This window comes from Mustela lutreola, chromosome 14, assembly GCF_030435805.1.
Source record: "Mustela lutreola isolate mMusLut2 chromosome 14, mMusLut2.pri, whole genome shotgun sequence".
NCBI lineage: Eukaryota > Metazoa > Chordata > Mammalia > Carnivora > Mustelidae > Mustela > Mustela lutreola.
The window spans coordinates 74,669,036-74,696,545 of record NC_081303.1 but is presented as its reverse complement, the minus strand read 5'-3'; the positions used below and the strand labels follow the sequence as shown (position 1 = coordinate 74,696,545).

General features: G+C 60.5%; 4 protein-coding genes across 5 annotated transcripts; 3 read left to right on the top strand and 1 right to left on the bottom strand.

Annotated features, from left to right (window-relative positions):
* Positions 1 to 178: 178 nt before the first annotated feature.
* LOC131814490 (uncharacterized) lies at positions 179 to 10,657 on the top strand. The gene is made up of 5 exons (XM_059145415.1): positions 179 to 349; positions 5,014 to 5,171; positions 6,564 to 6,637; positions 8,782 to 9,391; positions 9,714 to 10,657. Exons 1-5 carry the CDS (start codon positions 179 to 181, stop codon positions 9,736 to 9,738), a joined length of 1,038 nt encoding a protein of 345 aa, XP_059001398.1. The 3' UTR covers positions 9,739 to 10,657.
* Positions 10,658 to 11,023: 366 nt separating this feature from the next.
* On the top strand, positions 11,024 to 16,619 carry EFNA1 (ephrin A1). The gene is made up of 5 exons (XM_059145796.1): positions 11,024 to 11,157; positions 14,251 to 14,546; positions 15,389 to 15,454; positions 15,587 to 15,637; positions 15,794 to 16,619. Exons 1-5 carry the CDS (start codon positions 11,066 to 11,068, stop codon positions 15,904 to 15,906), a joined length of 618 nt encoding a protein of 205 aa, XP_059001779.1. The 5' UTR covers positions 11,024 to 11,065; the 3' UTR covers positions 15,907 to 16,619.
* Positions 16,620 to 17,447: 828 nt separating this feature from the next.
* Positions 17,448 to 19,745, top strand: SLC50A1 (solute carrier family 50 member 1). Of its 2 annotated transcripts, none has more exons than XM_059145794.1 (6): positions 17,448 to 17,606; positions 17,903 to 17,980; positions 18,097 to 18,220; positions 18,733 to 18,894; positions 19,151 to 19,270; positions 19,355 to 19,745. In XM_059145794.1, the coding sequence occupies exons 1-6, from the start codon at positions 17,527 to 17,529 to the stop codon at positions 19,454 to 19,456; spliced, it is 666 nt and encodes a 221-aa protein (XP_059001777.1). In that variant the 5' UTR covers positions 17,448 to 17,526; the 3' UTR covers positions 19,457 to 19,745. The 2 variants fall into 2 exon arrangements, with proteins under 2 accessions (XP_059001777.1, XP_059001778.1); XM_059145795.1 differs by having other exon boundaries at positions 17,545 to 17,672.
* Positions 19,746 to 20,148: 403 nt separating this feature from the next.
* DPM3 (dolichyl-phosphate mannosyltransferase subunit 3, regulatory) lies at positions 20,149 to 20,781 on the bottom strand. The gene is made up of 2 exons (XM_059145798.1): positions 20,670 to 20,781; positions 20,149 to 20,496 (listed from the first exon to the last, which is right to left on the bottom strand). The coding sequence occupies exon 2, from the start codon at positions 20,489 to 20,491 to the stop codon at positions 20,213 to 20,215; it is 279 nt and encodes a 92-aa protein (XP_059001781.1). The 5' UTR covers positions 20,492 to 20,496; positions 20,670 to 20,781; the 3' UTR covers positions 20,149 to 20,212.
* Positions 20,782 to 27,510: the final 6,729 nt, after the last annotated feature.

Genomic DNA, 27,510 nt, shown 5'->3' with positions numbered 1-27,510 from the left:
AGGGAGAAGCAGACTCCCTGCCAAGCAGAGAGCCGGACGCAGGACTCAATCCCAGGACCCTGGGATCGTGAGCTGAGTTGAAGGCAGACGCTTCACCGACAGAGCCCCTCAGGCGCCCTGTATCGGCACGTTTCCAAGCGTGTGGGTGCTGATGACCTTCAGCAAGTGTATTCACACGATGCCCACCGTGAAGATGAAGACATTTCCATCTCCCAAGAGAGCTGCCTTCGCCCTCCAGTCGGACCCCCAGCCCCTCCCCACGCCCTCCCCCTCTCCCAGTCATCCGCTCAACTGCTACTGGTCCCGTCCATTCGATTTGCCTGTTCTAGAAGGGCACAAGGGGTCCGCAGTAGGGTCAGACACTACTGCCTGCCAGCCCTCGCCTCCTCCGACCCCCGCAGGGCACCCAGGTTCATCCACTGACCCGGGGGTTGTGCAGCTGCCCTCTAAGTCAAGAGAGTTGTGTGAACACAGGGCGCTGGGAAGAGGCGGGCCCAACAGGGGGAGGTCCCGGGAATGTCCTCAGCCTCCTACATGGTGGGGACAGAAAGCAGATCAGTGATGACTGTGGCAGGACTCAGTCCTGTTGGGCAAGTGTGTGCCAGGGTGGAAAATCGCCAAGCAACCAGGAGGGGACCCCTCCTCACAGGAGAGTCCTTGCTGGAGGGGCTGAGGGAGCTCCCTCAGGGCCCCGCAGCAAAGCCCCCCCCACCCCCCCGAGAGAGGGCCGGAAGACCTGGCAGGACAGCTTGGCAACCGAGGTGCAAACCCATCGTCGGTCCAGCCGTAGAGCAGCTGTGCGCAGCCCCGACCCGCCAGAGACCCCGCGGCGGCGGCAGGGGAGAGAGCAGGGAGCTCCCGGCTGGCAGGCAGCGAGAGCTGGTGGGAACCATCAGCAACGTTTGAGGGGCACTTGGCAGGGGTGCGGGGTAGCATGAGGTCCTGGGTCAGGAGATAGGAGCAGGAGCCTGGGACTGGAATCCGTGACTGTCCCTGTGCAGTAAAAGCCCCCAGAATTCCCATCATAATCGCTAACCCCGTGGTCTTCCCACACTGCAGACCCACCTGCTTTCTGAGCGCCGCGCCTGCATCGTCGCGCTCACCGCCGACCGTGATCCTCTGGAGGCGTCATGAAGGAGAAAACGGAAGCCCTCTCCATCCAGATTCCTCTTCCGATGCCTGCCTGGTCCTGGCGGGCACTGGTTGCAAGCCGCCCTCTCTCGCATGCGTTCCAGGGCCTCAAACCCCTTTCCCTGCTCACTCAGAGCACTGTCCCAGGCCCAGTCCCAAATATGCAACATCTCAACCCATTCCCCGAGCACTTCACAACTAACCTCAACCTGCTCAAGGAGAGCTCCTGTCCTTCCCCGGGGACACGTCTGCAGCTGACACTTCCAGCCTCTTGGGTCTGGACCTTCCACCGTCACTGACCTCTCTGCTGGTGAGTCCCTGGCCTCCAGGGACAGAAACTGGCTCTGAGCCACTTGAAACAGAACAGGGTTTATTGGAAGGAAATTCAGTATTTCTCACAATAGGTGGAAAGGCCGGGAGCAGGGGGACAGGCAGGGATCAGGTGCACGGGCCACAGAGCTAGAGCCAAGAGCACAGGAACATCCTGGTAGGAAAGGAGCACTGGAGTCCCCCCGTCTCTGAATCCCTCTTGTGCTTTAGGAGCCCCAGGGGAGCACCTCACTGGCTGTGCTCCGAGCTCCAGCGGGAAAGGCCTGAGGACTTTATCTGTAGGCTTCCGCAGCTCTTGCTCCTGCCTGGGCTTCGAAGGCTGAAGGGACAGCCCCGTCATCCCCCCACATTCGAACCGCTGCATCTGTAGAGGTCATTTCCAGGATGGCCTTCCATCTCCGTGTCCCCCGGGGCCCTACCGAGGCCCGTTCTCACTGCCCCTTTCCAGGAGCGGTGGGCGGACCGCTGGCCAGTGCAGTGCCCCGCTGGGCGGCCAGGCCACCTTGTTTCCACAGCTGGCGTCACCACTGACCAGCTGTGTGGCCTCGGGGAAATTAGGAACATGTCTGTACTTGGGGTTTGCCCATCTGTGAAACGAGGCCACTGGAACTGCCTGTCCTGGACGGTGGCTGTGCCGATGAGGACCCTCATGTACACTGAGTGCTTCCGAGGAGCCCGGGGCCTGGAAGGTTCTGTGACGCAAGCTATGACCCCCCGGGGCCACCCTGTCCACCATCCACACTGGAGTCCCCAAAGCTTCTCTCGCACTCTGCCTTCCCACAGCTGACGGTTCCCCAGTGACACACAGCCCGCTTGGTTTGTCTCTGAGGCCCACTCTGAATGGCCTTGGCCCATCCAAAGCCAGTCTCCCTCCAGGACACGGGGACAGGACATGGGACTCGTGCCCGAGAGGAGCTTTTCCAGCGGAGTCCCACACACTCCACACACCCGCCTGGCCCTCTGTTTGTACACTCCTGCCCCTCCTAACACACGTGTGCACCCCTCCCCCACCTCCTCTTCACCGCCCCCCCCACACGCCTGGGTCAGACTCAGCTTCCCAAGACCCCTGAGCTAGTGATGGCACCAAGACCAGGGTAGGGGGTGAGGGAGGATCTGGGGGCAGTTAGGAACCTGGGGAGAAGAGTAGGCTCTGAGGGCTGGACCCCCCCCAAGTCCGTCCTGGCCCCCCAGCTCAATCCCACTGAACCTCAGGGCTCTGCGTGGCCACGTTTATCCGGTTCTGCCCAGTGGAAGCAACGCTGATGCTCCTGGGGCTCCCGGGACAGTCACTGCGGGCTCAGAGAGGGTAAGGGGTTTTCTGGAGTCCCCTCTGCGGGGGCACAACCACCTCTGTTAGCTCCGTCCCTGGTCCCAGTGCGCCTCATCTGGCTTGTGCTGCGGCACCGGCACAGTGCCTGATGTGCGAACGGACCTCAATAAACGCTCCTGAAGGGCGCCCTGAGCTCCTGGAGGACACCCACTGGCCGCAGGAACAGGCCAGGGTGGGCGGAAGCCCTGGAGGTCTGCACCTCATCGACCTGTCCCACATGCCCCCTCCGGTCCCTTCCAGAACCTCCTGCCTCCGTGCCCCGCTCCTCCCCCTCCGTCCCACGGTCTACAAACACTCGCTCCTCCCCCGCCCCCAGCCACCCGGTGTGCCCACAGCTGATCAGCCAGCCTCAGGCCCGGGCCTCTGCTGTCCCCCCAGGCCAGCACCGCGGCAGTGTGGACGGGGGAGCGCAGCCCAGACCCAAGCCCCCCACACAGCTGCCGTCCGAATTCTGGAGACCTCCGCCCTCCAGCCTCGGTTTCCTGGCCTAGTTGGGGGCCGGGGGGGCCCGGTTCCTGCCTTTGCCCACCTCGCAATGTGTGGGAGTCTGTAAAGATGAAACAGTCCGCGATCAAGTGCGCAGCTGAACACGCTGGGCGGTCGTAGTGTTGCACAAAGGTGAGGGCTCCGAGCCGGCCGTCACATGGGCACTAAGCTGGGGCCTCACCAAGATGGTCACAATAAACCCCCCATAGCCTTGAGGAGGGGACGGGGGGGGGGGGCGGGATGGGGGGTCCTGAGATTTCTGCCACTTCTGTGCGTGACCTTCTCCTCCACCGCATGTTCTGCATAGATCATATACTCCTTCCGTCATCAGAAAAAAAGGTTATAGGGGCGCCTGGGGGGCTCAGTGGGTTAAAGCCTCTGCCTTCAGCTCAGGTCATGATCCCAGAGTCCTGAGATTGAGTCCCGCATTGGGCTCTCTGCTCAGCGGGAAGCCTGCTCCCCCACCCCCCACCCCCGCCTCTCTGCCTACTTGTGATCTGTCAAATAAATAAATAAAAATCTTTTAAAATAAAATTTTTTTTTATTTTAAAAGATTTTTATTTATTTATTTGACAGACAGAGATCACAAGTAGGCAGAGAGGCAGGCCGAGAGAAAGGGGGAAAGAGGCTCCCTGCTGAGCAGAGAGCGGAATGCAGGGCTGGATCCCAGGATGTCCCAAGCTGAAGGCAGAGGCTTTAGCCCCCTGAGCCACTCACGCACCCCAGGGACCTGTTTAGATTAAAGAAAACTGAAGGAGGCATGACAACCAAACATAGTGACACTTGATGGAACCTTGGATTTTTCTTTTTTTGAAAAGCTACAAAGCAGGACACCTGGGTGGCTCAGGGGGTTAAGCCTCTGCCTTTGGCTTGGGTCATGATCCCAGGGCCCTCAGGTTGAGCCCGGCATCGCTTCGGGCTCTCTGCTCAGCCTGCATTACCCCCCCCCCCCGCCCCCTCTGCCTGCCTCTCTGCCTACTTGTGATCTCTGTCTGTCAAATAAATAAATAAAATCTTTTTAAAAAAAAATGCTACGAAGAGAAAATTGGGGAAGGAATACTAGAGAGTTTTATTTGATTGACTTAATTGCCACTAATGACTGTCTCGGGGTGATAAGGGCATTGTAGTCTGGTAGAGAATGCCCTTATCAGAAATGTGCTTAGGTATTTTTTTGTTCAGATTTTTTATTTACTGGGGCACCTGGATGGCTCAGTCATTCAGCGTCTGCCTTCAGGTCAGGTCATGGTCCCAGGGTCCTGGGATGGACCCAGGTAGGGGACTCTGGGACCATAGACCTGGGGCTCCCCGATCAGCAGGAAGCCTGCTTCTCCCTCTCCCACTATTCCTGTTTATGTTCCCTCTCTTGCTGTGTCTTTCTCTGTCAAGTAAATAAAATGTTTTTTTTTAAAAGGAGATTTTTTACTTATTTATTTGAAACACAGAGAGAGAGAGAGAGAGAGTTGCAGGGCTCGATCCCAGGACCCTGAGATCATGACCTGAGCCGAAGGCAGAGGCTTTAACCCACTGAGCCACCCAGGCGCCCCATAAAATTAAAAAAAAAAATTTTTTTTAATTAAAAAAAAAAGGGAATTCTTTTGAAATAAGTATCTAAACTCTTGGTTTTATACCATGTCCCCGGGAAGATTCTAGCCAGTGGTGGAAAAGAGGTTTACAGGCAGCGCTGAGAGTGGCCTTTCTCCTGCCTGCTTTCACAGGCTTCCCCCCCCCCCCCCCAGGAGACCAGGAGCGGGGAGGGTCGCAATGGGCAGACGATGCAGGCCGACTGGGTCTGCGGACACCGGGCCCAGCCAGAGGCCCCTTGGCTTCATGCTGAGTGGAAACCAAACCAGAGCCACGAGGAGAAGGCAGCAGAGTTCACCAAGGACACGGCCGAGTAGATAGGAAGAGAGCCTCAGAAAGGAAAGGAGAGGACAGTGAGCCTCATCTTCGCTTGGGACTGGGGTGTTTACTGAGGGTGGTAGAGCACATGTGTTCCCAGTAACCCGAGAACAAAGACCCCCCATCAGTCACCGGTACCCTGGAGCCTGGGCTCTCGATGAGTCAGTCGTCTTGGGAAACCTGGCGATGACCTGCCCCATCCCTCCGTAGTTATTTGCGGGAAGATATCTTTGGAAGACTGCAAAGAAGTCACTAACTCCTTGACCTTCTCAAGGACAACTGTACTATCTGTTCTAGAAGGCGTGTGTAAGGCGGGGGTGTGGGTCCTAGCGAACAGAAGCTAGAAAAGAAGTGGTTTTTCGTGGGGTCCCCTTAGCTCCAAGGAATTCCCAGCCCTCCATCCAGCGGGCTTTCCTCTCCCACCTGGAGACTCAAGGCTCGGCACGGACCCCAAGCACACTGAGCCCCCACCCTCCTGAGTTGCAGACGCCCACCTCCGGCTGCCCCGGGGCACTCCGCGCCCGAGTCGCACTGGCTCTCGACATCCCACCTGCCTCCAGTGGGTGCAGCTCGGTGCCCACCCTCCTCCCCAGCTAAGAGACTCAGTTTCTCTGGGGAGCAGAGAAGGTCCCAGCTGGGGGACGTGGGCCCGAGGCTGAGTCCAAGCGGCCCCTTCTCCTTCCAACATGCAGGTGTAGCCGTGGACACTGGGCCAGGTCTTTCCCCAGAGAGTAGATTGTCTAGGCAGCTGCTAGGAAAGATTTCCTTACCAGATAAAAAGAGATCTTTACAAGGACAAGACCTTCTGCTCCCACCCCTTTCTCCTGCGGCTCCCACAGCAGGAATGTCGCTCTGTGGCTGAAGCCACCATCTTCTGACCACTATTGTGAGGGCAGCAAAGAGGGGACAGGCAGGACGGACCGGCTCCTTGACGACACCAATGAGCAGCTTTCAGATGCTTCCAGAGTGCTTTGTCATGGGGGGAAACAAAACCTCTTGTTCAAACCACTATTTCTGGGGTTGGCGGAGCATATGCCTTTGGCTCAGGCTCAGGTCATGATCTCAGGGTCCTGGGATGGAGTCCTGCATGGGAGGGGTGCTCCCTGCTCCCTGGGAGTCTGCTTCTCTCTCTCCCTCTGCGCTCTGCCCCTCCCCCACCCCGCTCCTACCCCTCCAGTGGAACTAGCCAGCCCCCCTACCTCTGAGCTCCCTCCTTGACCCACATTCTAATTGCCCAAGAGATTTTTCTACACACCAGGCTGCTTGTTTCCTGCTCAAAGATCTGGGAGCTACAGAACAATGTGTGAGATCCTTCCTGAGCATGGGTTCAAGGCCATTGGCAACATGGCCCTTGCCAACAGCCTTCCGCTCTCATCTCCTCCCCCAGACCCATTCTGTACTGGTGGCTCCCCCAGAGGAATGGGGCACAGACTCCCAGCCCTCCCACGCTCATCTCAGAATGTGAATGCCTACTTATCCTCCAAAACCCATTTCAAATATCCCCTCCTCCGTGAAGCCCTCCTCATCCAAATAAACATTCCTTCCTCTGTGAGCCCACAGCCCATTGTCTCACTTAGGTCTCTATTACATTCTCAGCCTATATTCTAACCACGTATTTGCCAGGAGGACTCAATTCCTTGCGGGCGAAGACGTACTTCAGAGCCCCCAGCGCCTCCCGGCACAGTGTTCCGCGTGAGTGATTAGTCAGTTCTCCGTGGAAAAGGCAGCAGTGCAAAACACCTTCTGGTGCTTTCTGTGCAGAAACCACAGACCCGTCCTCCTCAGCACATCCTGTTCCATCTCCCTCCCACTCCCCATCCTGCCCAGCCTCCCCCCCAACCCCACAGTGGGCTGGGGGCTGGGGCGGGGAAGACCTCCCACTTCTCTCCCTTCTCTCTGAGTCTGCCCCACCCCCTCCAACTCTGGAGTTGGATTTGAGGGAGGGACAGATCCATGAGGTTCTGGTCACCTTGGCCCTCAGTGAGAGAACTGACCCGTAGTCAAAGGAATCTATCTTCCGTTTGGCAACATCAAAAACATTTTCTCACATCTGTGAGATCCTCCAAAATCTAAGAGAGCAGATGTCCAGATTTCATGTAAAATGTAAGCTCCACGAGAGCACGGCCCTTACCTGTTGTCCTCCACCAAGCCCCTGGGCCCCACCCAGAGCCCCCGTCTGGAGTGGGCACACCATAAACGCTTGTTGAATGGGAGTCAATCTCAGGGTCATCTGTAAGTTCTTTTCTTTCTTTTTTTAAGATTTTATTTATTCATTTGAGAGAGAAAGAGAGAGAGCACAAGTAGAGGCAGAGGGAGAAGCAGACTCCCTGCTGAGCTGGGAGCCGGACACAGGGCTCGATCCCGGGACCTGGAGATCATGACCTGAGCAGAAGGCAGACCCAACCATCTGAGCCCCCCGCCCCGGGCGACCCTGTTAAGAACTAAGAGGCAATCAGCTGTGCTCAGCAGCCGAGGAGAGCCCGAGTGTGTTTGTGTGTGTGTGGGGGGGGGGGCTCTGATTTATGTCCACGCAGCCTCTGTTACGTTGCCATTAATAATATTGTATACAAAGGGTTTATAACATGGAAACTGTCTTCTGTTGCAAAGCTAAGAGGGAAACAAAGAAGTAACAATAGAAATGAGTCATATTTATCACACTATCTAAAATGAGCAAAGTTTCAAGCAAGGGCCGGCCAGGAAGAAACAAAATGCGAACAGTGACTGGCCCTTCCCTGCCCCTTTCTCCTGGTCTCTTTTTTCCAACTTTCGAGAAACATACACACATTACTAATACGGTGGGAAACGTAGCCTTTATTTTTCAGAAGAACAGGGACAGAGCTCCAGGCTCAGGACTCACCCTGACAGGGCCCGTCCCGCCTCACCCCATCGCCCAGAGATGCCCTCAGGGCGCCCTGGGACAAGGTGGCCCTGGCCTTCCCCACCTCAAACCACAGAGCACTCAGCAAGGGAGTGGCAATCAAGCAGCTCTGTCTATTCCAGACTGGAAAGGGCCCTCCAGGAGGGAGTGCCCCTGCCCCCCCCCCCCAAGGTGGACAGCCCCCTCTCTGCAGAGGCCAGGCTTGCCCTGGAGCACTCAGAGGGCTAATCCTGTACCCCAGGAATTCCCAAGAAGGACTCACAAGGGAATTTCCCAGACAGACAGACAGACAGCCACCTCAGACAGGTCGCGTCACTGAGCACAGATGTTTGCCTGGGGGTAGCAGAGCTGCTAGTGAACCACCGCGCACCACTCAGCGGGGACAGGCCGTCTGCCTCTGCTTTGAGAGCAGGACAAGAGACGCCTGGGCAGGCAGGGGCTGGGGCAGGAAGGGAAAGGAGGGGGGGCAGCCGAGCGTCAGACCGGAAGTGCCTGGTGAGGTCTCCTGGATCGCAGGGTGCCTGCAGCCCTCCTCTAGGTCCAGCAGGCGTCGCCGAGGCTCTAGGCGCAGCAGGGCGAGCCAGGGGCGCGGTGGACAGCAGCTCGGGCTACAGCCCCAAGCCAGTGGCTGTCTCTCCTGTCCCCTACTGGCCTGGGGGCTTCCCAAGGGCAGGAATTTCACCTTAGGCTCCCCCTTACCCTGGTGCCCTTAACATCTGCACCTGAGGTGCCCCATCGAGTCTGACAAACGACCCCCGACACGAATACCGGGAGCGAAGGGACCAAAAAGGAACCAAAGCCTCAAGCGAGAAAACTGGGGACAGCGCCAAGCTGGGAGAGGCCCCCACCACCTCCCCACCCGGCTCGCCCCAGCCCTGCCCCAGCCCTAGACGCAGGCAGAGCGGGAACGGACATGGCCCCGCCAGGCTGGGCGGAGCGCGCCCGAACCTGCCCGGCCGAGCGGCGCAGCCCAGGGACCCCACACGTTCCGGCCTCCAGGCCCCGCGGTCGGGAAACGGGGGTGTGCCCCAAGCCGTCTCCTGTGGCGGGCAACCCAGGGCCACCCCCTCTGAGGAGCTGCCACCAACCCTCCCCTCCGTAACCCTCTCCCGGCTTCTTTTCAGAGCAGTGAGTCCCGCAGGAGCTGGCCCCTCCGTCTGCGGGGATTTCCCTCCCTCCACGAACACCGACGGACCAACTACCACGTGCGCCAGGTGCCGGGCTGGCGCGGCCGTGGACAAACAGACCCTGCGCTCGCGGAGCGGCGATCCCCGGAGCAGGGATCGGGTGATCTCGCCAGGGGCACGTAGGAAGCCCACACCCAGGTGTCCTCCCAGGTGAGCCAAGCGCGCGCGAGGCGCCACCCTGGGGTGGTGGGCGGCTGGACTTCGGACCCGCGGGAGCCGCGCGCCGCACGTCTGCCACCGCCGGGCCGGGCGCGCCACGGGGGGTGGGGGCGGGAGCGCGGAGCCGGGCGGGACGCAGACACTCGGTTACGCTCCGAGGTGTTTACAGTCCGCGGGGCGGGTCTCGCCTCCTGCCGCCCGCGGCCCTCGGAGGCCAGCACCCCCCGCCCCCGGCCCTCCTCGCCCCGGGCTCCTCCCCCGCGGGACCTCCGCGCCCAACTGGCAGCGGCGTCGCGGCCGCGTGTAATTACAGGCGCTGTCGCCAGGCCCGGCCGTAAAAGAAGAGGATGAAACGGCCTGGGCTGCAGGGAGCTGGGCCCGAGCCGGCCGGGAGCCCCGGGTCTGCAGCTTCCGGCGAGGTGCAGCGGCGGGGAAGGGCCCGCCAGGAAGGCGCACACGCTGGCCACGCCAGCCGGGCGCGCGGACTGCCACGCGGTGACACACACGAGCCACCGAACGCACGCAGGCACACGGCCTCGGGCCTCCGCTCCAGACGCACACGCGAGCCTCGGCCAACACCTGTCCTCCCTCGCGCCGACCCTGCTCCAGACGCCAGCAGATCCCGGCGGGGAGCGGGGCTCGGGGAGGCCAAGTCCAGCGGGTGGGAGCGCCTGGCGAGGGGGAGGGTCCCGCCGGCCCGGAGCCTCCGCCGCCCGGCCCGGGGGCCGCCGTGCGAGTCCCCGCCGCCCCCCGCAGGCCCCGCTCGCCGGTGCACGTTGCCCCTGTGTAGACACGCCGTTCACCAACACGTGCACAGGCGTGGCCCCAGTTAGTCACCTTCGGTGAAGGCCCGGACTCTCACTCCGTTTTCAAAGCCCCTTCGCTCGGTACCCACGTGTGTCGGCGCACACGCGCGCGCTCAGGCACGTCACTAGCGCCCTTTGGCGCACTGGAAACGAGAGAGAACGCCCAGGAGCCCGAATGTCCCTCGCTCGCGCTGTTAATGACGGGCAGAGGCGCCCTTAGCCCCGGCCGCACGCGTGACACACTCGATCACACAGGGTCGCACTTTATTCCCGGCATCCAGGCGATGACACAATCTCCCGAACAAAGACAACAGTGACAAACCCAACAAAAACAAACAGCGCGTGTGCGGAGGGGCGGCCGAGCCCGGGCGTGCCAGGCTCGGGAAAGGTGCGCGGCCTGCGGACGACCTTGCGGCCCGCCAGACCCGCGCGTTCGCAGACCTGCACGTGCGGCTCGTTCCCTTCTCCCGCACGCCACGGGGCCGGGGGACACAGACCCAGAGCCCCGCACAGGCCCACGGGGTCGCCTGCAGAGCCGCCAGCGAGCGAAGCCGCGGCGCCGAGCACCTTGGTCGCGGCCGGCGCTCGGAGCCAGCTCGGCTCCGCGGCCCTCCCCTCCCCCACCGCCTCCACCTCCTCCAGCTCCCAGCCCCCAAGCCCCGCGGCCGCCGCGCTCCGGGCGGGGTGGGGCGGGGCCGGGGGCGGGCCGGGGCGGCGGACGGCGCCGGCCCAAAAGGCGGAGTCGCCTGGCGGAGGGGCCAGAGCCGTGCGCGGTGCAGAGGGCGCCGCCGAGACAGCCCGCGGGAACAGGACCCGGAGGAGCCCCTCGTCCTCGCCCGGCCGGGCCAGGCCCAGCGCTATGGAGTTCCTCTGGGCCCCGCTCTTGGGTCTGTGCTGCAGTCTGGCCGCTGCTGACCGCCACACCGTCTTCTGGAACAGTTCAAACCCCAAGTAAGCGCCGAGTCTCCGGCCGGCAGCCGGGTGGCACTGCCCACCCCGAGCCCCCCTGGCCCCGGTAACTGTCCCGGCCAAACCCTGACCAGAGGCGGGAGGGATTCCGTAGACTTTGCCCCCTCCCTTCTTCCGGGGGAGTACCCCACCCTTGGGCAGGAACCCGCCCGTGACTACTTGCACAGGGATCTTTCTGCCTTTCCTTTCCTTCTCTTGGGCACCTCTGTTACCCTGAAGTGAGGGGCGCTTGCTGAACAGCTCCTGCCGGTCAGGGCTCTTGTTCTAGGCCCTTCTGCCACAAGCTTCTGTGTGTCACTTGGACATCTGCCCACATGGACAGGTACCTGATGTGACATCAGGGGCAAGCAGAATGGTCACTGCAATCCTGGAAGGACCCTTCAGCAGGCCCCCTCAGGACCTGGCCTTCCCACTTTTAGCGTCTGTGTTCTGTGTTTGAGATGACCCCGGGGGGAGCCCCCCCCCACAAGGGGTCTTTCCAGTTGGCATAACAGGGGCACATGCGGTGTGTACATAGGCTGAGGGAGTCACCTGTTTATGAGATGGGGGGGGGCAGAGGGAGAGCAGGGGAAAGGCTCAGAAGGAGTGAATTGGTTAAAAAGGGTGACAGAGGGCTCTGGGCAGGAAGGAGTTAATTTCTCCCGGGCAGGTTTAGAGCTGGGAGGCAAGTGGTATTGGGAGGAAGAAGCCCCATTGGACCCTTTGTTCTTGCCCTTGAGTTTTCTGAAGTTATGGGAACAATATTTGTGGGAAGAGGGGAGAGGGGGGCAGGGTGGAGCAGGGAATGGGGCTGGGACGCTTGGGGTCGGGAAAAACACTCCACTCAGCTTAGCCACCCCCAGCCCTAGCACGCGTGCCCCCCCCCCCCGCTCCCCCCCTCCCCCCCGCCAGAAAAATGTTGTGCCAGCCTCCTCTGACCCTGCGGCCACGCTGCCTGATGGGGGTCTGTGGGCTGGGGCTTGTGGGTCTGGGAGGGAACAGCCGGCTGCCAACCCCGGAGGCCAGTGCCCTTTTGCCCACCGGCCACAGGGGCACCCGGTCAGCCCTCTCCACCGCAGGCTTCCTGTCCTTCAGCTCCTGCTCGATCTTGTCCTAGTGGGAGAGAGCGAAGTCCCTGTTTATGCCCATGCCAGGTGCCGGCTGGAGGAGGAGGAGGGGCAGGAAGCCATGAGTAGGGAGGGGGGAACCTGGCCTTTTCCGTTCCCAAGCTCCCAGATTTCCTCTCTTTCAGGAAGGAGCCTCTTCCTTGCCCCCCTCCAGGCCTTCCCTGACGCCGAGGCTGCCCCCTTTCCCAGACCGGGAGTCAGAGTCAGAGGAGCGCTGAGTGGAACAGATTGTACTCCCAAGAGGGGAGTCATGGGTGCCCCCAGCAAGCACAGCTTCTGCCCTGTCCATCTGGCCACACGTGTGCACGCGTGCGCGCGCGCGCGCGCACACACACACACACACACACACACACACACCCCTCCAGCCCCAGGACTGAAGAGAAGCCAGGCAGAGTGCAGTGCACAGGCGGCCAGGCCGGGTCAGCTTGCAGCACTGATGAGGGGGCGAGGAGCTGGTTGGGGGTGAGGCCGGCCAGGGTGACTCAGGGCAGTGGGCATCAGCCGGATCTCCAGGCCCCAGGCTCCAGGCCGGGGCGGGGGAGGGGGGTGAGGTGCGCGGCTGGGGCAGGAGGGCTGGGCTGGGGAGCCGCGGCCACTCAGACCCGTCAGCGGCTTGGGCCTGCAGGACCGGACCGGGCCCAGGGCAGGTCGTGGCCCCGGGGTCGGGGGTGGGGGGCCATGCACGCTGGGCAAGGGAGATGCTGGCAGGTTCTCATGAGTGCTGGGGCGGGTGGCAGGGGTGGACGAGGAATGAGTCAGTGCCCGTCACGGGAATGGGGGAAAGACGCCAGGCCCAGAGCTGAAATACCTGTTCTGAAATGGCTTCTCTGTTTATCTCTCCAGAGAGGAATTTTAAAAGCCTCTCCCTCACTCGCGCGCCTCCTCCCCTCCCCCTCCGCCACCGCGACTCCCCCCTCGCCGCGTCCCCGTGGGGGAGGAGCCCGGGGTAGCCGGGCGAGCGCTGGCACGCTGCCCCCAGGCCCGGCCGCGGTGGGGGCAAGGGGGGGCCCGCGGCCGGGGCAAGGGGTGCCCACCCCAGAGGCCTCCCGTCCGAACTCCTCCCCTCCCCCCAGCCGGGCCGCGGCGTCGGTGGGCAGCCAACAGTGCTGAGTCCCGCTGGCAGCGCCGGGGAGTGCAGAGCCGCTGACCCGCTCGGAGCGGGGCGGGGGAGGCCCCTCGCCCGGCCTGATCCCGCCCCGCCCCGGCTGGAGCCAGGTGTCGGGCCGCCCGGCTGGAGCCCGAGGGGCCTGCGGGAGGGAGCAGGCTGCCCCAGGGCTGGTGGGTGGAAGAGGAGGCCTCCCACTGAGGCCTCCGGGCGCTCTTCCTCGGAGGGGGCAGCGTGGCTCTGGAAGTAGAGGGACTGGGAGGTCTGGGGTGCTTTGGGAGAAGAGGACTAGGAGGCCTGAGCCCAAAGCCGAGGAGCGAGGAGCCGGCAGGGGGATTTGCTGTGGGCCCAGCAGGCTCGGGATGGAGGTTCAGTTGGCCCTTGTGAATGCACCCAGGGGCTCGGGCTGGGGGTGGGGGCGGGGGCCAGGAGTGGGGGACCTCAAAGCCGCAGGTGCTGTGAGAGCCGGGGTTCCTTGACCCCCATTGCCCGGAAGGGTCTCAGAGTGAGGGCTGACAGCATTTTAAAGAGCCACTGGGAGAACAGTTTTGGGGAAGTGCTTCCCGGAGAAGAGCAGGACACCTCCAGGGGCCCTTCTGTGGGCGACGATGTGGGGGCCACACGAAGTGCTTTGGTACCCGAAGGGCACTAAAGTGGACACTATTTAGAGGGTGAGCGAGAGGTAGTGCTGGGGGGCAGGCGTGTTTGAAGATGGTGTAAAGATCCCGAAGGGGTCAAGAGCCATAAATACGGAGAGCTGGGATTCTGGAAAAATCTTCACGGGGCCCAGTGAACATTTGGAAGCTCACAGCCCCAGCTGGGCCCCCGAGTGACCGCCGGCTCGCTCTCGCTGCGCCCGCGCAGGTTCCGGAGTGAGGACTACACGGTCCACGTGCAGCTAAACGACTATCTGGACATCATCTGCCCGCATTACGAGGACCACACGGTGGCCGAGGCCGCCATGGAGCGGTACACCCTGTACCTGGTGGAGCACGAGCAGTACCAGCTGTGCCAGCCCCGGTCCAAAGACCAGGTCCGCTGGAAGTGCGACCAGCCCAGCGCCAGGCACGGCCCGGAGAAACTGTCGGAGAAATTCCAGCGCTTCACGCCCTTCACCCTGGGCAAGGAGTTCAAGGAGGGACACAGCTACTACTATATCTGTGAGTCCCCCGTTCCTGTGCCGGCCGCCTGGGGCCAGGCCAGCGGGAGGCACGTGCTCAGGACAGAGCCGCACATGGCTCCTTCCCATCCCGAACTGTTTTCATGCATTTGTGTGACAGCGTGGTGTGACCTGCTGTGTATGAGGCACTCCACTCTGCACAGCAGGCACAGAGATAAAACACTGTAGGGTCTCTGTCCTCCAGGAGGCTGGAAAGTGACACACACGGGGCACTGACTGTTAGAACAGCGGGCTGTGAAGATTCATAGCCTTGGGGAAGTGACGTGGGTACCTGCCGGGCTCGGGAGGCTCAGGGAGGCTCAGGGACGTGTTCCTGCGGCAGATGACCCAAGAGCTTAGGACAAGCAGAGACTCTGGCTAGAGGGACCATGTGCAGAGGGACCATGACGTCTTCAGGGACCTCCATATGGCTCGGTCTGGCTGCAGCAGGAGGGACCCTGGCAGTGGGCAGAGGTAGACAGGGCTCATCACGGGGGCCTGGGAAGTGCGGAGGAGTTTGGACTCCGTCCTAAGACCAGTGGAGAGACCCTGGTGGCTTCAGGGGGGCCTGGCTAGGGGGAACATAGTGTGAAGGCCTCAGCCAACTTCAGGCTGGGGGCAGTGAATGACGGGCTGCGGCGAGAGGCCAGGGTCTGTGTGCTTTTCAGCGCCACCTCCAAAGCCAAGAGTCATTGCAGAGAGTGGGAGCTTGAACAGGAGGCAGAGAGTGAGCAAGCAAGGAAGGTGCGGCGCACAGATGAGCAGGAAGAGGGGGCATTTGCACTTGGGTTTTCTCCCAAAGAAGTTTCCTCCCTTAATGCTCTGCCCGGGTCTGTCTTGCAGCCAAACCCATCCACCTCCAGGAAGACCAGTGCTTGAGGCTGAAGGTGACCGTCAATGGCAAAATCAGTGAGTGTCAGAGCCCTGTGCGCCTCCTTCCTCTGGCTGTGTGCGGGGCCTGGGCTAGTGACCGGGGATGGCAGGGAAGTCCCACTCACCTCCCCGGGACAAGCCCTGATCGGCCACCACTCTTCCTTTCAGCTCACAGTCCTCAGGCCCACGTCAACCCCCAGGAGAAGAGACTTCTGGCAGGTAGGTAGCTGGAGCAGACTGGGCCTGGGGTCTGCTCACGGAGGTATAGAAGGCGGCTCCCTTGCCAGGCGGGGGCTGGGGGAACCACGTGGAGCTGGGGGCTGCGGCTGCAGTAGGGTCGCTCACCTTGGGGGCACTGGCCCGCTTACCTTGCAGATGATCCAGATGCACAGGTTCTCCACAGCATCGGTCACAGTGCTGCCCCCCGCCTCTTCCCACTGGCCTGGGCTGTGCTGCTTCTGCCGCTGCTGCTGCTGCAGGCCCCGTGAGGGGGTGTGCCACATCTGACCTGATGATCGGAACGGGGTTAGGAGGCCGGACGGAGGCATCCCTCACCCGTCCTGGGAACCATTCCCGCCACAAGCACAAGCTGCCACTCAGCAGCCTCAAAATGGGTATTAAGGGTTTTGACCCAAAGGAGCTCATCAAAGCTGCCAGTGCCTTCCCTGGCTCCACCCCCAGGGACAGACAAAGAAGTGGGGACAGTCCTTTCCCCACCATTCCTGACCTCAAGCCAAAGAAACGAGCCGTGTGGATGTGGCCTCTTAAGAAGGGCACTGTAGGGGCCGAGCTGGAAGGGGCCTGGGGCCACGAAGGCGGACACTGAACTTGGCAGAGATGCCCCTCCAGAGAGAGCCGGGATGCCCAGATGAACTGACCGACAGAAAAGCACGAGACGGTTCCCTGCTTGGGAGCCAGAGAGCAGAGAGGCAGCGTGCTTGGGCTGACCGGGTGTCTCTCCCGAGGCTTCCGGAAGTCTTTGGAGCTGCCATGGAGAAGTAACCAGGCACTGCATCCAGTCCCAGCTGGGGGCAGCACTGCCCAGAGCGGTGCCCGCAGGGGGGCTGTGCCACCCCGTGCCTAGAGTGTAGCCGCAAGGGCAGGGCCCACGCGTACAGGATCTGTACATAAACTTGTGTGTCTGTGATTTCTACAACTGGAATTTTTTTATACAGAAAAGTAAAACAATGTTGTTTCTCTATTTGGACATGCTTGCCTGCTCCCCCACCCCCTCCTAATTTAGGACCACTGAGTCCTGGCCATGTGCTAGGCTCTGGGGCACACCAGGTAGCAACTGGGCTTCAATTTTCTTCCTTCCTTCTGGAAAGAATACATGTTCCCGGCCAGCACCGAAGGCTGGGGTGCTTCCTCCTCTGTGCGCCACACGGCGGTCTCGGGGGCTCCAGGCTGCACCCTACCTACTCCGGCAGCGCTGGGCTTTGGCAGACTGTTGGGCTCCTGCTGTTGAACGCGTCAGGGGAACACCGGCTGAGGCACGGCCGGCCGCGGGGTCCCGCAGCCGCAGCAACCGGGGCGAGTGGGCCGTGGGCGGCTGCAGGGAGAGCTGTCAGCAGCGGGTCCTGCCGGCTGGACTGGGGGGTCCGCGGCAGTGCTCCAGCCCACCGGCCCAGTCACCCGAAGTTGGCAGTGTGCGGAAGGCAGAGGGCCTGACAGACTGTGATTCCCAGAAAGCCCCCTTATTTAGGGGAGACGCTGGGCAGAGGCTTCAACAATCCAGGGGAGAGCCTGGGCAGGTGAGGTAGCCATCCGGGCTCCGGGCGGGACAGGTCCGGTAACTGAGGTCGGCCACGACCCCTCACGCGCCAGAGACTTGAGGATGGGGCTCGGGTGAGGCAGGGGGTGAGCAGAGAGTGAGGGGCGGCGGGTGTCTGGCCTCGCGAGGGCGCGGACCCCAGGGGCGGGGCCTGGCGGCGGGGGCGGGGCCTGGCTCCGGCTGGACGTCCTGTGGGCGGGGCTTCGGGTCCATTTCCGGCGGACGGCGGCGCGCCGGGGGGAGGGGCCCGACGCAGGGGCGGGGCTCCGGCGGCGCGGGCTCCGGCCCAGTAAGCGGACGCCGGCGCGCGGTGCAGGATCCGACGCGGGGGCAGATGGAAGCGGGCGGCGCGGCCGACTCGCTACTCTCCGGAGCCTGCGTGCTCTTCACCCTCGCCATGTACTCCACCGGCCTGTGAGAGCGCGGCCGGGCGAGGCTGGGCAGGACTGGAAGCCAGGAAGGGAGAGCGGGGACAGAGAGGTGGCCGCAGCTCCGGGCTGCATCCGAAACCTGGGTCAAAGTGGCTTCGGGTCGAGGGATCCAGGGCACGTGGGCGAGGCTGGGCACCTGAGAGAGAAGCCAGAGAGCTGCGGGCGGGGGCGGGACCTGCAGTTGTCCGAGGACGACCACAGGCATCGGGGATCTCGACTCCCCCCGCAGCTCGGTTCTCCCTTCCCATCTCTCACCTCTGCTTTCGGGTCCCGTTACAGCTCGGACCTCAGGCAAATGCGGACGACCCGGAGCGTGGACAGTGTCCAGTTCCTGCCCTTTCTCACCACCGACATCAAGTGAGAGGGGCGACGTTTGCGGCGGGAAAGGTTGGGGGGGGACGCTAAAGAGGCCCCTTGGGGTCCCCCTCCCATCCTCATCCCCGTGGCGAACGACCCTCCTGTCCACCCTGCAGCAACCTGAGCTGGATGAGTTACGGGGCCTTGAAGGGTGACGGGACCCTAATCTTCGTCAACGCCACGGGCGCCGTGCTTCAGACCGCCTATATCTTGGTGTACCTGCACTACTGCCCTCGGAAGGTAGAGCCCTCCCGCGGACCCGCCTCTCTGCCGCGCGCCCTGCCGGGCTTCCCAGAATGTTAGGAGAGGCCGGCACGGCCACCTTTTCCTGGAAGGCGCTGCAGCCTCGCAGTCCTCCTTCCTCCGTGGAGCCGCCGTCTGACACTCAGAGCACCCGCCCCGCGTTTCTGGCAGGCTGGTCGCTCTGCCTGGCCTGCTGGTGCCTTGCCGCCCAGCTAGCTGAGGGACTGGGCATGTCTCCGATAGTTCCTTCACTCAGGGCCAGTGGCTGAGAAATGAGCTGATTAGCTGTGCTTCCCCAGTCATACCAGCATTTATTAAGTTACTACTGTGTGTACCAAATTCACACGGAAAACAAAAACAAACCCCTTCTCTCCTAGAAGCCGCTAGTGCTGTGGGGGATGGGACATGTGTTTGTCACTGGAAAGAGGGAAAGAGGCTTAGTCCAAGGTCAGTGAGTCCAAGAGGGCTGCTGGAAACATCTAGAAGGAAGGCTACTCTCTCCCCTGCAGCGTCCGGTGCTCCTCCAGACTGCGACCCTGCTGGGTGTCCTTCTCCTGGGTTTTGGATACTTTTGGCTCCTGGTGCCCAAGCTTGAGGCCCGGCTCCGGCAGCTGGGCCTTTTCTGCAGCATCTTCACCATCAGCATGTACCTCTCACCACTGGCTGACTTGGTGAGTGGGGGCTGTCCAGGGAAGTGGGGGCAATGAGGAGGGTCAGGGTCCCTTAGCCAGAGGCTGTAGCTTACCCTCCGAAGGAAGGACGATCCTGAAGAGAGGGCAGTAATGCTAGGTGAGTGGGAGGCAAGAGGAAAAGGCTAGGTAACAGAAGATCAGAGAGGAGTTTGACCCTTTTTTCTGAGGAAATTCGTAGACAAGTGGGAGCTCTACGGTGTGTGTGGAATAGGGGTCTTCCATCCTCGTTCTGCAGGCCAAGATCATTCAGACAAGATCAACCCAGCGTCTCTCCTTCCCACTCACCATTGCTACCCTCCTCACCTCCGCCTCCTGGACCCTCTATGGGTTTCGGCTAGGCGATCCCTACATCATGGTAAGCTGAGCACAGAGGGACGGGTGACAGGTGTGCACCGTGGAGAAGCAGCCCCTCTCCTCATAGCAGCCCTTGTGACTTCAGGTGCCCAACCTACCAGGGGTCCTCACCAGCGTCATTCGCCTCTGGCTTTTCTGGAAGTATTCCCGGGAGCAGGACAGGAGCCATCCGCTCCTGCAGACCTGAGGGAGTTCACCCGACCCCTGGGCACCTTAAGGCCAATCTGCTACCAAAGAGAGCTCCTTGTCGCAGCTGTTTGTGCTGACCGGCTCCGTGAGCACAGCAGGTTGTGGAAAGGAAAAAGACAGCTCTGAGAACCGAGGGACCAAAGAAAGTGTTTTGCTTGGAAGATTGGCTGGGACTTGGGAGATGAATCACTTATTTTTTATAGATTATATTTTTAAATTGTGGACCTTGAGGTGAAATCCTTAGAATGTGCCTTAAAATAAATCGTTGCCTACCCCTGCCCATCAAAGCGTAGTCTCTGTTTGATGATTCTCAACCTGTCTGCTCTGGTGAGGGGCAGAAGGTGCACTGCCTGATCCACAGTTGTTCCACGGGCTGGGGTCGGCTCAGAAGACGAATCTGAAGGAACCAGGACGGCGAAGAGCCCTAGGAAGGCCTTCAGAGCTCGGAGCCCGGGCATAATGAACAGAATTCGGATTTCCAGAAGTCCTTCCTGCCGGCGTCAAAAGGACCAAGAAAGTGAGATGACAGTTCCCTCTCGAGAGGTCTGGAGCCTCCTCCGGAACAAGGAAGGAGGCGGGACACAGACAAGGATGCTTAGATAAGAGCGGAGGTGACCCCAGGAAGGCGCCCCCTCCCCCACGGCTGGGGCACGGAATCCCCAGCTCCCGCGCCCCATAAGCGAGACAGAGTTAGAAAATAAGCTGCTCTTTAATGGGCGGCGGGAGAGAGGCTGCGGGGGAACGCGGCCGGGGGTCAGAAGCGCAAGCCCCTGCGCGCCAAGTCGGCCCGGGCCTCCTGGATCTGGCTCTGCAGCTCGCGAGCGGCGTCCTCACAGTCCTGGAAAGTGGCCACGCGGTAGCCCACAGTGCCCAGGGCGTAGCAGCCGGCGGACACCAGCAAGTAGGCCGGCAGCGGCCACAGCACCTCCCGGCATGACGAGGGCAGCTCCAGGCCCAGGGCTCCCGTGGTCAGAGCCGCCCAGGTGGAGCCCAGGAGCGCCAGTCCCCAAAGCCACTGCGCTAACTTCGTCATGGGCACTGCGGGGAGAGAAAGCGCGGCTCGCGGTCCCTTTCGCCCCGCCACCCCCTCGCTGCCTGAGACCAGTTCTCTGTCCCCCTCACCCACCCTCCGGAACAGCTGCCCCCAGGGCCGCTCCGCCGCGGCTCCCGCCCAGCTCGCGCCCCGCTTTCGGGCCTCAACCCGCACTCACCGCCGCCGCGGTCCTCCCGGCCCGGCGCGGCTCCGACGTCAGCGTCCGGAAGTCCTCTCGGATCGCGCGGCCTTCTGGGAGTTGTAGTCCGCGCGGAGGCTGCTCTCGCGCAGCCTGCGCGCGGCCTTCTGGGAGCTGTAGTCCGCGCGGTGGTTCCTGGGGGAAGGGGCGGCCGCCGCTTGAGTGGCCACTGCGTTGGGCGAGCGGCCGGTTGCGGCCGGAGGGCCCGGGGGCTCCAGTGGCGCTTCTTTCCCTCGGGGCCCGCCTCCCGCTGGCTGGCGTCCTGCCCAGGACAGCCTCAAACTTTGCGAGGAGATGGGCATGTAACCCGGTGCACGTCTTCTTCCTTTCGCTGGACGTTCCGTGGTCACCGGGCTGGACCTCGGAGAAACGGAGCCGCGCGCGCCCCCGGCCCGGAGCAGAGGCCCGGACCACTGACCGCGGCGCCTCGAGAGCGCTGTTAGGACGGGGTCGTCGCACTTGTGAAGAGCCGCGGGGAGCCGCGGTGCCCCCCGCAGCCCGGGGACGGGGGCTCCCAGGAAAGACGCGCGTGGGGCCGGGGACCACCTGCGGAGTCGCGGGAGTGGACCCAGCGGTGTTCGGGGTGGGCTCGCGGCGGGCGCGTGGGCAGGGCCCGGCCACGCTGGGCCTCAGGGGAAGGGCACGGACGACCGCCGCCCGCGGGGGACCCCCGCCCCGCGCCCCAGGCCGCCCCTGTGGCTGACCCGAGCACACCCAGGGGGGCGCGGGCCGCTCAGCAGACCGGAGTACCGGCCAGAGCGGGGTGTGGGGAAGGACCGAGCTCAGCGCAGAGTTAAAGGCGGGTTCAAGCCGAGCGTGAGTTCGGCGACGGCATCGGCAAGCCGGGGCCGCGCCGGGGCCGAGGGTCCACCTGGTAACTACAAAATTAAGGTAATTAATTGAGAGAATTATGTAATAGATAACCACGTAATTAAGATAAACACAGAGCGTCGCGTCCAGACGCCCCCACTTGAGGCTTTGCGCGGAGGGAGGAGACGGAGGCCGCCCCCGGCCGAGCGACCCCAGGCTCAGACCCGGCCGCCCTGGGGGCTCCAGGTTTCGGAGACCCGCGCCTCTCAGCCGCCCGCCCCTGACGTGAACTGACAAAAGCACTTGGTACGGAGGCGCAGTCTCGGTGGCGCGGGGTCGCTCCGCTGGAGGCCTGCCTTCGGGGCCCTGACCCTGCAAGCGCCGAGCACCGCGGGGAGGGAGCTCGGGTGGGTGGGGGAGGGGAAGGTATGAGGGGGTCACCGGTAAAGAAACCCATAACCTCGCCTTCCATGGCAGGCGGTCACTTATGTCTAAAATGGAAGAGGAAATAAACGGACGAGCACTTGACCGAGAAATATGATGTGCACCGGGGAGGCCGCCCGGAACCCGGGGCGGGGCTTACGGAGCAGTGCCCAGGAGAACTGGAGAACAGGGGCCCGGGTTTTGCATTAAGTGCCTTTGGAAAACGAGTTTGCTTTTTACACTATGCAAATTCTGTTAAAGAAAAAGGACAAAAAGCTTTATAAAAACTTGCTATAAGGGGCGCCTGGGTGGCTCAGTGGGTTAAGCCTCTGCCTTCAGCTCAGCTCATGATCTCAGGGTCCTGGGATCCAGCCCCGCATCAGGCTCTCTGCTCAGCAGGGAGCCTGCTTCCTCCTCTCTCTCTGCCTGCCTCTCTGCCTACTTGTGATCTCTGACTGTCGAATAAATAAATAAAATTAAAAAAAAAAAAAAACCTTTCAGATTAAAATTCTTTTTTGTTATGAGGGGGGCACCTGAGTGTCTCGGTTGATTGAGCATCTGCTAAGGGTCTGCCTTCCGCTGAGGTCATGATCTCAGGGTGCTGGGACCGAGCCCCACGTTGGAGTCCCTCATCCTCACCTCTCCCTCTGTCTGCAGCTCCCCTTGTTTGTGTGCTTTCTCTGTCAAAAAAGTAAATAAAATCTTAAAAATATGTATATTTTTTGCTATATGAACTTCAAAGCCCCCCCTCCACCCACTTCCCTTTCCATCTGAAACGCTCCTGGTTCTTCACTCAAGACCTCCCTGGTCATAATCCCTTCCAGAGCCGTTCAGCAGCGAGTTGTCAGCTCTGTAGATGCAGAAATTCTGTTTGTCCATCCCCAGTAGACCTGCCCAGAAAGAATGCCACTCCCAAGAACAGTTTTTGGGGAAAGATAATGAGGAGGGGTTCGCCCTACAACACATAAAGACAGATACTAAATTACAGCATTATAATAATAATCGGAAAAATAAACATTCATTGAAGGGCTATGATATGTTGTGCCCTATGGGACATTGTCGTGTTTAATTTTCACAGAATGTTGTAGTAGATCATTTCTATCACCATATATAAGTGAGGAAGCTAAAACAGACAGATGGTGAATGATAACTTGCCCAAGGTCTGGCAGATATTTTTTTTTTAAAGATTTATTTATTTATTTGATAGACAGAAATCACAAGGAGGCAGAGAGGCAGGCAGAGAGAGGAGGAAGCAGGCTCCCTGCCAAGCAGAGAGCCCGATGCGGGACTCGATCCCAGGACCCTGGGATCACGACCTGAGCCGAAGGCAGAGGCTTTAACCCACTGAGCCACCCAGGCGTCCCAGGTCTGGCAGATATTAAGAAGAACCATGCCATCCTTCTCGAGGCTTGGGGCTTAGTGGTTTCAACCTCCTGGTTCCTGGTCTAGGAGGGGGCAGAGAGGGGTCATCACTGCAACTGACATTCGCTAAGTGCTGTCATGCATTCAGTCTTCACAGCCCCATATAGAGTGGGGACTGTATCTCCATGTCACAAATGAGACCATGACACAAAACCCACATAATGTGACCTCTGAGCTTGCCGACTCTGCCACCCCAGTATATTGCTTCTCTCCCTAGATCAGTGCATCACAGTAAAAAGGGAAGAAATAGATTTTTGAAAACGTACCAATTTGCATATAATAGAGATGGCAGCTCTAGCAAGTGAGGGAAGACTAAGGATTTAAAACCATTTGCAGGGGCTCCTGGGTGGCTCAGTGGGTTAAGCCTCTGCCTTCAGCTCAGGTCATGATCTCAGGGTCCTGGGATTGAGCCCCACATCGAGCCCCACATCGGGCTCTCTGCTCAGCAGGGAGCCGGCTTTCCCCTCTCTGCCTGCTTCTCTGCCCACTTGTGATCTCTGTCAAATAAATAAATAACATATTTTTTAAAACGAGAAAGAAAAAGAAAGTTAGATTTTAATCTCACACCTTATCCCAAAATAAATTCCCAGTGCATTAAACATACACACACACAAAATGTGAAAAGTGAGACCATAAATATGCCACAAGAAAATATGGGTCCCTATTTCTCTGTGTTCCACTCAAGCTTCATGTCCTTCAAGGTTGCAGGGTTGGCCACCATCTTCCTCCTCTGAGCACCCGGGCTCTTTCCACAGCTGGCACTAAGCGTGATGATCAGTTTTTCTTCCCTGCACGGCTCGCCCAGGGACAGTGTGGCTCTAGGAGCCAGCACAGTGTGAGAAACCTAACAACGCTTCTCTAAAAGTAAAGCCGAAGGGACAGAAGGAAGGACAGGTTCCCATCTCATGGTCTCCAGGGAGACCGGCCCAGCTTTCCTGGTCCCAGGAACTCGAACTACTCCGGAGACTCCCACCTGTTGCACACAGCGCCCTTGGCCTTGGACAGTGCTCAGCAGAAGCTGGCGGATTCTTACCATCCAAATCCTTCCTCTTCAGTCTTTTTGCAGACCGTCCCTCTTCTGGAGCCATAGGACATGCTACATGTGATTATAGTAGCATATGAGAGGCACTGTGGCTCAGTAGATAAAAGTTTGTGCTTTTAGGGGTGCCTGGGGGGCTCAGTTGGTTACGCGTCCGACGCTTGATCTCGACTCAGTTCCTGATCTCAGTATCATGAATTCAAGCCCCAAACTGGGCTCCGTGTCGGGCGTGGAGCCTATTAAAAAAAAAAATACATACATGTATATATTTTGGGGCTTGGGGGGTTTCGAGTCTGGTTGTCCTGAGGCTGGGTTCTGCTCTGTCTTTTCCTTAGCTATATGAACCTGAGCCTCAGTTTTTCCGCCTAAATAGTGGAGCCCATAGCTGTCCTCCCTCCTGGGGCTGCCCCGGAGAGGGAAGGAGCTGATGTGTAGGATGCTGGCGACAGTGCGAGCGCGGGGAGTCTGCGATGGGAGTTGCCCCTGTCGCGGCTGAGGGCGCCCCTCCCAGCCTCCCTTCCTTCTTCGGAGGTAAGTTACTCCTGTGGATGGCTCAGCTCATTTGTGTGGGTTTTCGGCTTTTGTTAGCTTTGGTAAGAGAAAGACATGCTCCCAATGTGGGAGCCCTTATCCCACAGTCTACTGGGTGGGGAGCTATGCAAAATGAGACCCATACAGAGGAGGGCTGACTTCACAGAGGCCCAGAAGCCCCAGCTGATACTGGAAAGATGAGCAAGGGTTGCTCAGGTTGGGAGGGCACGCATGGCCCAGAGAACCTGAACGAAGCCCAGATGCGGGGTGTAATTCTCTGTGCCTGTCTCTTGGACAAAGACGCTTTGAGAGGGAGTGGCAGGCGATGGGGCTGGAAAGGCAGGCTGGGGCGGGCTGCTAGAGCCCCTTGAAAGGATGTGTGTTGTGGGTCGGGGTGTTGGTCCCTGAGGTCGGGCGCCTTCAGCCCTAGAAGAGTGTGTAACCCCCATGTGTGCCTGAGTGTCTGGGGGAAGGCAGTTGAGCGTTCTGGGCACCCACAAGGGCCAAGCTGATTACTGAGTCCTTGGGGGAGGCCCCAGTGAGTCAGGCTGCGTGGCTTCCAACCCTGTCCCAAGGGCTCCCATAGCTCCGCAGAGGCAACAGGACAGACACCCGTGTAATTAGCAGGGACACTCCCCACGTTATAGCCAGGCTGGAGGGGTCAGAGGAGATCGGAGATGGCGCTACTGCTTGGGTGGGGCGGAGGGGCTGCGTGAGTCAGGGCTTCCCAGAGGTGAGCTGGAGGAGATGCTAGCCTGAGGGAGGAGGGCCCCTGTCAGAGGCCTGGCTGCAGAGAGACTGACTGGCTGATTCTGGATTGGGGCCCGTTTGGAACGGATGCAGGGGGAAAGGTGAGGTCCCGGGAAGAGCTCACAATGTGGCCTGATGGTGGTGTGCTGCTCGAGGAGCCCTGAGTCTATTTAACACACGTGTGCCAAGCACCTGTCCTCCCTGGAGCCGTGTTCCGGGGAACAGACCAGGCAAACCACCCGCTTTCAGTGAAGCATTCGGTGAAAACCGATAGGTTTCCTGCTTCGGTGAAGTAAGTGGTGGCAGACAGACAAACAGATCAGTATTTAATGTGCCAAGTAATGAGTGGCGTTAGGAGGGGAAGGAGAGCCAGGTAAGGGGCAGAGGGGGACGGAGGGCGCCGTGCACACAGCGCGGCCAGGGCACCGGGAGCGGTGGAGGCCAAGCTGGGATGGGCGAGCATAAGACGTGGCGGGGAGCGGGGCCGGGGGCTGGGCCGTTCCCCGGCCACACTGGCTCAAGAAACTTGGCGGGCACCCTCGGGTCTGAAGTTCAGCCGCAGCCCTTCCTTCACGTAGCAAATTGTTTTTTCTTTTCTTTTCTTTTCTTTTCTTTTTTTTTTAACTTTCAGATAATCTCTACACCCAATGTGGGGCTTGAACCCACAACCCCAAGATCAAGGGTCACACAGTCTCCTAATTGAGCCAGCCAGACACGCCTTCATCATGATCTTGAGCAGCTTATTTAACTTCTTCTTCACCTTCCCGCAGGTCATTTCACGAAAATGGTATGTCTGTCAGGGCTCCCTGGAGAAACAGAGCTCATGGATGGACGTAATGCTACGCAGAAAGAGATTTATTTTAAGGAACCGGCTCGTGCAATTGCAGTGACTGGCAAATCCAAAGCCCACAGGGTCTCACTCTGTCAAAACTTGACTTCCATGGGGCGCCTGTGTGGCTCAGTGGGTTGGGCCTCTGCCTTCGGCTCAGGTCATGATCCCAGGGTGCTGAGATCGAGCCCCGCATCGGGGGGTCTCTGCTCAGCGGGGAGCCTGCTTCCTCCTCTCTCTCTGCCTGCCTCTCTGCCTACTTGTGATCTCTCTGTCCAATGAGTGAATAAAATCTTTAAAAAAAAAAAAAAAAACACTTGACTTCCAAGGTGCCCGGGGGCTCAGTCGGTGGAGGCTCTGGCTCTTGGTTTTGGCTCAGACCGTGATCTCAGGGTCATGGGATCAAGACCCTTGTTGGGCTCCACGCTCAGGGCTGCTTCTGCTCCAGACTCTCTCTCTCTCCCTCTCTCAAATAGATAAAGACAATCTTTAAAAAAAGAACCAAAACCCTTGACTTCCTCCTGACCTTAGTGGGAAGCAGGGGTCAGAAGGCCAGGCCGCAGGGGTGAGCACGGACGCCTCCAGGCACCCTACAGACTGGAGACCCAGGGCAGCACCAGGGCTGGGGGGCAAGTCTGAAGGTCATCTGCTGTGTGGGGCAGGGGTACGTCCTCGTGGGAACGCTTGTCCGACACCCGGCGGGCCGGTGGCTGGCACCGCTCAGTCTTTGCTCCCAGGCCTGACCTTCTTTGCTGCTGGTGCTCGCCATCCACATGGCAGTGAGGGAACTGAACTCGCTCAGGTCAGGGTTCAGTCTGAGCTCACCCGGCTTGCTGTAGGACCTCCACTGGCTAAGCGTTCAAAGACAAACCCAGAAGGCAGGTCATTCCGAGTTCAAGCCCCAAGTCCCACCATCCGGAGTCCTGTCTGGAACCTGGAACTCTTCACAGAGGCCGGAAATGGGGGCTGGAGGCTAGGCAGGAAGACGAGGGGCTCGGGGTGGGCGACCCCTAGAC

Coding starts and splice junctions, on each gene's coding strand:
- LOC131814490 (XM_059145415.1), top strand. CDS start 179: ATGCCCACCGTGAAGATGAAGACATTTCCATCTCCCAAGAGAGCTGCC. Junction 350..5,013: donor AAGGGCACAAGGGGTCCGCA/GTAGGGTCAGAC, acceptor CCCCCCCCCCAG/GAGACCAGGAGCGGGGAGGG. Junction 5,172..6,563: donor TTCACCAAGGACACGGCCGA/GTAGATAGGAAG, acceptor CTCCTCCCCCAG/ACCCATTCTGTACTGGTGGC.
- EFNA1 (XM_059145796.1), top strand. CDS start 11,066: ATGGAGTTCCTCTGGGCCCCGCTCTTGGGTCTGTGCTGCAGTCTGGCC. Junction 11,158..14,250: donor TGGAACAGTTCAAACCCCAA/GTAAGCGCCGAG, acceptor GCGCCCGCGCAG/GTTCCGGAGTGAGGACTACA. Junction 15,638..15,793: donor GGAGAAGAGACTTCTGGCAG/GTAGGTAGCTGG, acceptor CTTACCTTGCAG/ATGATCCAGATGCACAGGTT.
- SLC50A1 (XM_059145794.1), top strand. CDS start 17,527: ATGGAAGCGGGCGGCGCGGCCGACTCGCTACTCTCCGGAGCCTGCGTG. Junction 17,607..17,902: donor GCCATGTACTCCACCGGCCT/GTGAGAGCGCGG, acceptor GTCCCGTTACAG/CTCGGACCTCAGGCAAATGC. Junction 19,271..19,354: donor TAGGCGATCCCTACATCATG/GTAAGCTGAGCA, acceptor TTGTGACTTCAG/GTGCCCAACCTACCAGGGGT.
- DPM3 (XM_059145798.1), bottom strand. CDS start 20,491: ATGACGAAGTTAGCGCAGTGGCTTTGGGGACTGGCGCTCCTGGGCTCC.